Genomic DNA, 11526 nt, shown 5'->3' with positions numbered 1-11526 from the left:
ATACTTGGCGAAGAATACAGGTTATGTAGCTCCTCATTATGCAGTTTTTTTCCAACTTCTTGTAACTTCATCTCTCTTTGGTCCAAATATTCTTCTCAGCACCCTGTTCTCAAAAGCCCCCCAGTCTGTGTTCTTCCCTTAATATCAGAGACCAAGTTTCACACCAATACAAAACCACAGGCAAAATAGCTACAAAATCGTCATTGAATAACTCACATACAAATGAAGTAAAGAAACCCAATGTTATGTGGTTACAGATCCGGGAAATATAACGAAACTCAATTCAGTAATTTGAACTGAATCCAGCATTTGCTTTTCTTTATACGAGTTACAGCCCCACTCAGGTCGGAAGGTGACTTAAATTGAATTCAGGCTCGGGTGGGAGAGATGGTACTTTTAAACTCATGCTGTGAGCTATGGCCGTGTTATACAAGAGAGACTTGTAAAGAATGCAGCAATTTCTGACATGATATGGCGTCAGGCCAGAAGATGTTAACCGTTCAGTCTGGACCTCACGTGAGGTGTGATATGAACCAGAGGCACACTGTCAGTCTGCTACGAGGTTATGTAGACAACTGCTGTGTCTCGCTTGTAAGCAGATCCTCTTCCCAGATGTCATGTCATTTCATACCAGCAAGACTAGTCGGGGTAGCTCAGGTGATATAGAGACGGACTGCGGGCTGGAAACATTTCTCTACTGCGTAGCGTCCGAACCTACTCGGGTGTCCACCCGGCCCCCTATCCAATGGGTACAAAGGGTTCTTTCCTCGGGGGTAAAACAGCCGGGGCGGGATCCTTCTAATGTCGAGGCCAATAACGGCGGAGCTATACCTTCAGTCCCTCATATTTCTTCATGACGCAATGTCTAATTAATTAAGCACAACAAGCATAAATTCATGTGACACAACACACTTCTGAACAGTGAAAACAGCACAGCAGCCACGAGCAAACCCTGGACGATATAAAGAACCTCCACATCAAGATAGCCAGGTGGCACAATATCTGCCCCATATAAGAGAGACGATGGGAGGACGAACACGAGCCTGCATGGTTTACGAATTTTAATTATTGACAATCTAAAAAACTTTTAATTAGCATCAAGGAATTTTATATAATTTTTTAAAACTTACATTCCCAGGAAACTGCTGTGTTTGTGAAATGTTCTATTCTGTGTACTGTGTGTTGTAACATATAAGTGTACGTACTTTGCGTGTAAACAAATTATGTGATAGTGGTTTCCTATTTGTAGTGATGTTTGCCCTCTGAAGATGGTCCACAGAGACCGAAACATGTAAGGGTGTTAAGTTTTTATGTAGTAAAAAACTTACAGGTCACATTGGACGGAGTGATTTATAATTTGCACAGGGAAAACTTTACATTTTGCCTTCCACATCAGCTCCTTTCCTGCGGCCAATATATTTGTAACGATTTTAAAAATAACTGCACTTCCGTATTCATTTTGAAGTGACTTCTGGAATACGACGCCTTGTATTATGATAGAAGTTCACCGACGTTTCGGAGGACAGTACTGCCTCCATCTTCAAGGTCGAAGAAATGGTAACCAAGTAGCGAGCGACCTTTATACAAATGCAAAGATAGTTGGACACTGTTTCTGAATGTAAACAAAACTAAATAATTTAAAGTCGACCAGCGATATTTCATGTTCTTATGAACAAGTTCATGGCTACAGAGCCCAAGTGACTGCATTTCGGTCACATTTACTTCGCAGCTCATATCGCGTCTTGTTACGCGCACGAATGAATAGTAAATCACAAAAGGAGGGGAAGTGACTCTGGAGGGGCTTGGGAAAACTGCAGAACGCAGTCTGAATAATTCAACATTAAAATCTTCAAGCAGTACGCGCATGTCTTCGGTGTCTTCATCTCCAGATAAAAACGTATTCCGTAAGCCGTACAGGTTAGGTTCGGAGATGCGCGGTTCTGGCAGCGGCCAGCAAGAACTGTTACCTCTTCTGGACTGACTCAGTACAGTCTGGTAGATAGCAACTAACCCTTTGGGTAGTCTGCTGTTTCCATCTTCAGGGAAGAAGATACAAGCGTTTCCGAGGGACCTGCCACCTAAATCTACGAGGTACAAGAGAAGATATCAACATTTCGGAGGTACTTGCCGTCTCCATCTTCAAGGCAGAAAGGCAGATATTAACATTTCGGGGGTAATTGCCGTCTCCATCTTCAAGGCAGAAAGGCAGATATAATATTTCGGAGGTACTTGCCGTCTCCATCTTCAAGTAAGAAGAAATGTAGTAATATTTCGGAGGAACCTTCTGCCTCCATATTAAGGAAAAAGAAGGAAGAGCTGCAAGAGTTTCGGAGGAACCTGCAGTCTCCATCTTCAAGGTAGAAGAGCAAGAGGTAAAAAGTTTCGGAGGAGCCTGCTGTTTCCACCTCAATGGTAGAAGAGTTGTATTAATATTTCGGAAGAAATTTCTGCCTCCCATCTTCAGGGTAGAAGAGTGACAGCCACCAAAGTTTCGGAGGAATCTTCTTCCTCCACCTTCAGGATGGACGAATGTGGGCTACCATAGTGTCAAGGAACCTGCTGCTTACAACTTCAGGATGTAAAACTACAGAAGCCCCTAATCTTGGGTCCTGTTTCCTTCAGCACGTGACTGCACGGCCTACTGGGCCACTTTGAGCCGTTGCTTGTGTCGTGTTACGTTTAGTTGTTCGGTTCCGTATGGCTGTGATCTCAGCAGGGCGCGTTCGTTGCTGAGGCGAGTCTGGTGACGTACTACACAGCGGCAGAATGGTACGAATAACCAAAGGAAGGCCAGCCAGCAGGATCTGGGGGCGGCAAGGAGAGAGTTTCGTCATAACCTGCGCGATCCGGTTCTATTCAGGCTCTCCCACAGAACCGGGTCGTTCTGAAATCAGCTGAGATTACCTTACAGTAATATTTCCATACAGTAATTCCATATTTCTTTCCTTGTGCATTTATTTCCTTTCCTCTTAACAGCCACAGCTGCGAGAACTCCAAATCCTACCTATTTTGAAGCGTTACCGTCGGTATAACCTGCCTTTGAACCTCCTGAACATGACGCTGGTTTTTTATGTTTCTAAGGCGCAACAGTAGCCCCGCCAAAGCCGGTCCAAAATGTGGCTAAGAGAAGAAGGATTGGGGAAGAGACAAGCTTTAAAAGAAGGATTTCTGGGAGGAACTGAAAGCCTAATATCTTTTGGCACGACAAGGACCGCATTGTAACGACGCCTCCAACAATTCTTTGTTGCGGCGAGGAACGTCTTAACCTAGCTGTTCCATAGCAACGACAAGGGGATACACAGACCCACAGACTCTCCTCTGATAGGACACGGACCGCATAGAAAATGACGCGTCCCACGATTCTTCTATTGCTGCTTGTATTTGTTACAGCGTAAACGTGTTTACCGAGCCGTTACCTAGCAATGAAATGAAGGATACATTTTCGCGAGCCTTTGCCTAGTAACTATAGGACAGATATACATACAGACACCGATTTATGGGAGGGATTTATGAAGTACGCCGTTCAGATGGGCTTAATTGTTATGGTATGCGCACTAAGTTTGGGCATTCAGAAGTTGACAGGGGGAATACACAGACACGCAGTCAGGATGGAAATAGCATAAGCCTATTTTAGTAAAGTAAGCTAACCAATGGGCCGGTCACGGTAGCCGAGCGGTCTAAGGCATGTACTGTCTTCGCTCGCTCGGAAGCCGGGATCGTGGGTTCGAATCCCACTCAGGGCATGGATGTTTGTGTGCACTTTTCTGTGTTTGTCTATAGGTAGATGCCTTGCGACGAGCTGATCACTCGCCCAAGGAGTCCTACCGCATGTGTAAGATCTAGAAAAACCGAAGTGAACGGAGAAGTTCATGGAGGTAGGCCTATGCCCACTGGGGCTGCAGTGCCAAGGAAAAAAAAAAAGCTAACCAATTGGAGACTCAGTTGGCCTGGGTGTCAGTACCCGGCAATGGACTTTAACGAAGACTTACAGGGATTGGTCAGTGAAGATTCGTTAGTCGCGTTGAAGGGAACCCCAAAACAGGAAAATGGCCTACCAGGTTGAGGGCTCTGCGGAGGGCTGGCAGTGTCCACAGAAACAATAACAACGCGATACAGGAGTTGCTGGACAGACACGTGGCTGCTTGCTAGAAACGGATTACAAATATCTAATTGAGACGAAAAGATTAGATTTGAGGTTTTCACAGCGGTGACTATGAAGAATGCCGTCTTTTGGGGTGTGACGCCGTGTAGATATTGTGTTAATTAACGTTTTGAAAGAACATGTCACCTCCATCTTCAAGGAGAAACCAACGTGAGCAGGTGGCTTCGCTCTGCACCTACATAAATGTAAGTTCCTCAGCTGCTGGATATAACGACGCACTAACTTGGCAGTGGCGCAGAAGCAGACGAATTCGAACACGAATTTGTCCACTCATATGTAACCTGTTCTCAGAATGAATCGCAGAAACGCCACCCAGTCGCATTAACCACATTTCTTCCTTGAGCCATCTTGGCACAGTGGCAGTGCAATTATAACAAACAATTCAATTTAATTCAGGCCCAACAAGAACAAAGAAGCCAATTGCAACGACTAGTGACAAGAGTAAAGTTGTCCCTGTGTTTAACTAATTAAGCACTATGCCATGAAGGTGTATGGGGAAATGGATGTATAGATCCACATTTTCTTGACCTTGGCATGAGATGGATGTGTGATCAGCTTCACGCCCCTGCCGCTTTACCCCTGGGGAAAGAGCCCTAATACCCATTGGATAGGAGGTTGGTTCGACCCCTGAGCCGGCGTGGACAGCGTGGAGAAGAGAAAATTCTTGACCCTACCGGGACTCGAACTCCGACCTCTCTGTCATCCAACCCGTAGCCAGTCGCTATACCGAGTGACGTGAAAACAGAGCAAAATATAGAAAGTAAAACCCATTAAGTATAGATCCAAAAGAATTGCAAGTTAAACGATGATTCTTCAGCTATCGAAACAGAATTATTGTTGAAGATGAACATTTCTGTCTTCTACAATACAATGTCTTGTAGTCCGTTGACAGTCAACCGACGTCTAGGACGACTATGTCACCTGCAGTTTCGGGGTCAAAGAGTGAGTGAAGCAAGAAACCAGCATGAAGCGGGCAACTGCTCCAAGACTGACTCTTGATATTCACCTTAAAGCACAACAGTGCCAGAAATGGGTACACAGGATTTGTTAGGTAACTGCGAAACCAGATTAACGGCCGTTGGGATTCGTTGCGCTGATCACGCTACACCCTCTATCCGCTAAAGTTGGCACTAACTTCGCCCACAAGCGGCGGCCGCACGGTCGGTATAGTTCGCTTGTGGACTACAGGTCACGGAGTTGGTTTTGTTTGTGATGAGATTTGTATCTGCAATAAATGGACGCCACTTGTTTCGGTGTACACGCCACAGCAAGGAAGACAATTGGACAGAGTGTGTTCCAATGGAGCGCACCGTTCCACTTCTCTGTGCTGCTTCAAAGAATATGGTACGTTCTGTTTGTCAGGAATCTCACGTCAGTTGATGCGGTTTCATTGCCATGGAGAGCTGGACGAGTGACGACTCCAGCGCAAGGCTCCACCCAGTTGCTTTATGTTTCAGGACTTCACTCGCACCCTCAATTACTAGGGAATTATTCTTCAAGAAATCTTCACACGTAGGGCTGTCCAATTTGAAATACCAAGGTCTACATAAATTGCAAGCAAGAGAACACAGAGCCATGGTATACACAATTTGATGTTTATTGAGAGATATCCTCCATTATGAAGGCATGACACGTTGCACCCTCCCGCAAAAAGTAAAGGTATCCCTGTAACAAGCCGCGAAGACCCATAGGGCTGTGAGACGTCGAGGTTCTCACATTTTCTCTAGACAATCGGCTCACAGATGGAGGTAAGGTTGTCAGCCATATGCGTCGGCCTCCCTTTACCCCCCGAGGAAGACGCCTTGTACTCATTTCTGTTAGAGGATTGGTCGACCCCAGGGCCATAGTGCGGCTGGAAGAATTAGGTCCTTTGAAAAAATCCACCTCATCGGGACTCGAACCCGTGTGGCCCGGGAGCTCCCCTATATAATTAAAACGTTTTGACTTTGATAGCGATGAGGGAAGGGGGAGCATGCAAAAGAATCCGCACTAGATCAGGCTGGTCTTGAACACTAGATTTCCTACACGGAAAGCCAGGACGACGTTTTAGCATTCATAGCATTGGGTGTAAAAATGTGACATAATAGTACCTTTAGTGAATCACACTGAACATTTGTGGCTCGTAAAACTTTGAGGTAAGAAGCGATGGAGAAATTCGTTGTACGAAGGTAGTTGGATATTGTACAGTGTTTCATGAATAGAAATATTTTGACAGAGGCAGATTAAGAATGGTCTCACTGGCACACAGACCTACTTTATTGTAGTGTAATTCGTTTGAAATATAAATATTCAGCAGCGCTCCTTCCCTGTACACCAAGGTTTCAGCTGTAATGCATTCGACGCACGCCAGCCGCCACCCAAACCGACAACCGCTTCGCGCGTGAAGTAAATATTAGCGGTTTATAATTCAACATTTAATGAAAATGCTCCTTGGAAATTCGTGCCTGTTCACTCGTAAACGTGTCAAGGTGAAGCTCTAAACTTCAAAATGGCACCATTTCAGGCTGTCTGCCTTTACCGTGTACCTTCTGCCAACGAGACGCTTATTTGTTACGAATTCTTCAATCAGGTTTTATTTCAAATGAAGTATTCTGAAAAATCGACTGCTAACCAACAAAGTAACTAAGCAGCTCCACAGAGCTGTGTTCTTCTTAAGAAGCCAAACATTTCTCAGCCGCACAAGCATCTATTCTGGTCTAGAAAACTGAGATTAACGGTCTTGGGGATTCGTTGCGCTGACCACGCGACACCCTCCATCCGCTGAAGTTGGCACTAACTTCGCCGACAAGCGGCGGTCTCTCGTTCGGTATAGTTCGCTTGCGGACTAAAAGCCTCTCAGTTTACAAGCAACTATAGAAATTTTATGGAATCTTAAAGTTTACTGTCATGTTCACAAGAACCCGCCACTGGTCTCTATCCTGAGCTAGATGAATTCAGTCCCCAGGCTTCCCCATCCTATTTTTTAACATCCATTATGACAGTGCAATCTCACCTACGTCTAGGTCTTCCTACTAGTCTCTTTCCTTGAGGTCTTCTTACCAGAACGTTATATGCACGCACTTAGCTCTCATGCGTACTACATACTCTGTCCATCATATCCCCCTTGGGTTGATCATTTTAATAACATTTTCTTATTTCTAAAATCACACATTTTACATAAACCTGTATCTACTTCACGCTAGTAACAGTGTATATAGGAGATTAATATTCAAATTCTACTTTTAATCGGCTACATGAACAATGTAAACAATAAGTTGGTGCTCGCAAATTTGGATCATGTCACTCTATTATATCATGAAATCCATATTTTGAAAGAATGGATGAAGCATCTCACAACTTTCTCATTGTTTTCTGCCAAATCGCACTTGGCTATTACTCTTGGAGTGGAGTTATACCTCCACTCCCCATATATCTTCATGGTATAGTACTTAATTAAATTTACCTNGGATGAAGCATCTCACAACTTTCTCATTGTTTTCTGCCAAATCGCACTTGGCTATTACTCTTGGAGTGGAGTTATACCTCCACTCCCCATATATCTTCATGGTATAGTCATCATCATCATGAGTAATCTGTCAGATAACAGGTCGACAGTCTCTTCCAAAACAATTCCTCCACTTAACGCGATCTAGAGCTTTCTCCTTCGAATGAAAGTATCCTCTTCTGTCCCCAAGGTCATCCAGCATCTTCTCACGTCTTCTTCCTCGTCTTCTTGTCACTTCTATCCGCCCCTCTATCTTTCCTTCAATAACTTCTTTTAGAAGGCAGTTTCTGCGTAAAACATGACCAATCCAATTAGCCTTCCGTTTTCTTATTTCGTCATGGTATAGTACTTAATTAAATTTACCATTTTTTTAATATCACATCGAGCGCTGTACGATTATATGCAGTCTCCTTGAAACAGACAAGAGAGCACAGGCAGAAATACTTTAAATTAAATAAGCAAAGATATAGATATTTACACAGTGTGACAATTAAGTTCCCGAACTGAGGCCATAATAAACAACAAAAAATTATTTATTAATACCATCATTGAATATAGTCCCCACCTGCTTCCACACAACATTTACATCGCTCATATAACAATCAGCTGCCCAAGAAAACGCTTCTTCCCGTATCGCCTTCAGCTCTCTCGTCACAGTCTGCTGGACCGACGAAACAGCATTGAACGTCCCTTTCATCGGAAAATTTTAATTTAGGGAACAGAAAAAAAGTAAGCCGGTGATAAATCAGGTGAGTAGGGTGGATAACACGGGGATCAGTTAGTTAGCCAAAAAGTCGGAGACAACGCCCGAAGAATGCGCCGGTGCATTGTCGTGAAGAAGATACCAGGGCCAACTTTCCTGAAACTCGGGCTAACGCAATGAGATCGAGCGACCAATCTCTTAATCACTTCTTTATGAAATTTACCGTTTAGAGTCCGTTTTTCCGGCAAAAATTCCTGACGGGTAATACTTTTAGAACCAAAAAATGCAATCAGCATTGCTTTCACCAGCGATTTTTGCATTCTCACTTTCTGAGCTTCTTTGAATATTTTTGCCATTCAACACAGTTGTTCTCGATAAATATTCTGCACCGTACGCACTTGTCAACATTTTAAACGTTTCCATTGCCGTTTTCCTTAATTTTACACAAAAATTAATCGCTGCTCTTTATTCCATTTTGAAACCTTCGACACAAGGAAAAAACTAACTTCACCCAAGCAATTATAATCCTCATATGCATCAATCAAACAAGTGGAAGCTTGCACATCATATAAATAAAGTTTCTCTCTAACTATTCCGTTCATGCCCGATAGATTGAGTTAGTAGTGTTACTGCAATAGCTTCAGTTCGGGAACTTTATTGTCACACACTGCCATGTTTATGATGTTATAAATAAATATTTTTTTTCGTGATTCCATTATTTTGACATTATTGATAAGAATGTAATTCCTGTTTGTAGTTGTACAATTTCAATATGCTTGACATCAGCCAGCAGATGCTGTAAAAGCGACTATTTACATGTCATTTAGAGAAGAAGTCAGACGGCTTTCTGCTCCACAGTAGGAAGGACAGTCGTGAACCGAGGTATGACAATACAGACAGTCGATCAGTCGATCAGTCTCTGAGAGGCCTACATATATTTCAGCTTTCTTTCGGGTCCTTCGCAACTAAACCTGCTGTATATTTGGTGAGCGTGTGTGTTTGGGGCTGTTGTTTCGTTCCAGTGGCGTTTCACTGAGGTCTGAAAAACGGAAGACGAAGAACCCAAGGCACACACAGAGAATTTTAGAGCACCGTGTGTTATTATTTTAAGGCGGAGGACAGTGGCTTGTACATGATGTTGTCAAATTCAAAAATAAAATTTCGCAACATCGAATTTTTAAGCTTCCGTTTTTTTCGGAGCGACAGACCCACCAGCATGTGTGACCCCTGCATCAGTTGCAGGAAGTATTGGTGAGATCAGTCCCTCTTGAAAGCACGATAAATACTCACCGGCAGAGGCAGTGAAGCTGGCGATCACGGTGAAGAGCAGGAGTTCAGTTCGAAACACACCCATAATGCACAGTTCATAAGAGAGTTAACAGAAACACTGTCCACTGATGGAGTGTGAGCAGCGCATCTTGAGCCAACCCAGAGGTCAAGGTTACTTCGTCACCTGCAATGAAAAATGTGCAGAAGTCATGACTAGAAAGGACAAGTGGCCTTTAGAAGCAATGCTGGCCTTTATATGAAACGGATCTCGCTTGCTATAGGCCATGAGTGTCGTCAGAGCTTCGTGCGCAGGCCCGTAATAATACAGACTAAACTGCATCTTCGGATGATGACAAAATTTGACACCGCCCAAAGAGGTAGCCAGTTTTTCAAGAGGGCAGGTGAAAATTTGCTTGCAATTTTATGTTTAAGGTACTTAAGACTGTTTTTACTGGTCGCACCCGAGTGTTCAGGATAGAGATATATTTAAGAGAGAACTTATAATTTTTTCATAACATCCGGTATATTTCTTTTCTTTTCTTTTTTTTAATTTGGGTGGAGGGAACAGATACCTGGCTTGCAGCTTCCCCTGCTGGGACCGATGATTATATCTGAATTCTTGGGGGCGTTGTACGGTAGCAGGAAATGTAAATCTGAAGTTTTGCAGCGACTGAATATTTCCGGCACTATCACACTTCAAGGAAATAGCGGCTCCGGTCTACAGAACCGAAATTAAAGGCCGTGGGGATCTGTTGCGCTGACCACGCGACACCTACTACAGTTTATTGAAGAGGTGTCTGTCGAAATAAAATAGGTTTCAGGCCTTCAGAACGTAATAATGTATTTTTAACTTTATCGTTGGTAACATTTTCGCCAGTACTAGAACGAGGAAATGCGAACAGAGTAAGGTTCTTTTAAATTCTTTCGCCTGAACACACTCCTTCCAGTATGATAGCGGAGATCATTCAGAAGGTATCCAGCTACAATTCTGTGCTGAGAATCTGCAAAAGTCTGTTCACAGTTCTTCATTTGTTTCTTGGGCTGTTTCATTTGCTGTCTGCCAGTATTTGCAGATTTGTGCCAAGTAACCGTGCATGAATGTTGGCTCCGTCTGGAAAGAAGTGTGGAGAACAGGCTCCAGTGCAGTTTTCTTACTTTAACTTAACTTGTCTCATTTATTTAATACAGAGGTAAATGAGATGATGCTAGGAAGTTCATGTGCGGAACAGGCAGAAGTGTACTTGAAGGTACCGTCCCAGTATTTCACGCAGCACTTGAGTTATGAGTCCCAGCTTTGAGGCCAGAGGCAGTTCCGACAAAAGCCAAAGTGTCCTAGACACCGTTTCACTTCTCGAGACTTGCCTACAGGCTTTGGCTGATAGTTTTTGTTGGCAAAGAGAGGTCATCGTGTACCGGACAACATTATTACGAAGTCCAGTAAATGAATGCATAATATGGAGGTAATATTTACACGTTTCCTATCCAAAACTACTAAAGAGGTTTTGAGGAAACATGGAAATGAAAAGTCCTTTTATTACGGTTTATTTTCCCGATATATTATTATGTGAAATCAACGTAGGACATCAGCAAATAGATCAATTTTGCTGAATTTTAGTCGATCAAATGCTTCGTGCCCTTATTAGATCACCCTAATTTTTTTCGGAGATTAAAGAGAGGGTTTAAGTAAGTATTGTACGAATTGAATGCAAGTAATAATTATTCAGAATTACTTTATTCTGGTCTTAAAATTAATAAATACAAATAATAAATGAATAATAAATATAATGGTGTGTTGAAGCCATGAATCAGTTATCCTTGCTATACGTCAGCTGAGTAAGCGGCCTCCGTAGTCTAGAGGTAATGTTCCCACCTCATGACTCGTGGTACGCGGGTTCAAATACCCGGCGG

The 11526-nt window shown here is 43.3% G+C and overlaps 1 protein-coding gene across 4 annotated transcripts in view; it reads right to left on the bottom strand.

The window, feature by feature from the left end:
- LOC111874297 (protein crumbs) overlaps positions 1 to 11526 on the bottom strand; it is an 87586-nt gene that overhangs the window by 65249 nt on the left and 10811 nt on the right. For all 4 annotated transcript variants that reach the window (XM_023869679.2, XM_023869677.2, XM_023869678.2 and 1 more), the window contains exon 2: positions 9640 to 9802. In XM_023869679.2, coding sequence (XP_023725447.1) covers positions 9640 to 9703 — 64 coding nt within the window. In that variant the 5' untranslated portion in view covers positions 9704 to 9802. The remainder of the gene's footprint in view (positions 1 to 9639; positions 9803 to 11526) is intronic.

Source organism: Cryptotermes secundus, unplaced genomic scaffold, assembly GCF_002891405.2.
Source record: "Cryptotermes secundus unplaced genomic scaffold, Csec_1.0 scaffold2042, whole genome shotgun sequence".
NCBI lineage: Eukaryota > Metazoa > Arthropoda > Insecta > Blattodea > Kalotermitidae > Cryptotermes > Cryptotermes secundus.
This window is presented reverse-complemented; position numbering and strand designations above follow the sequence as displayed.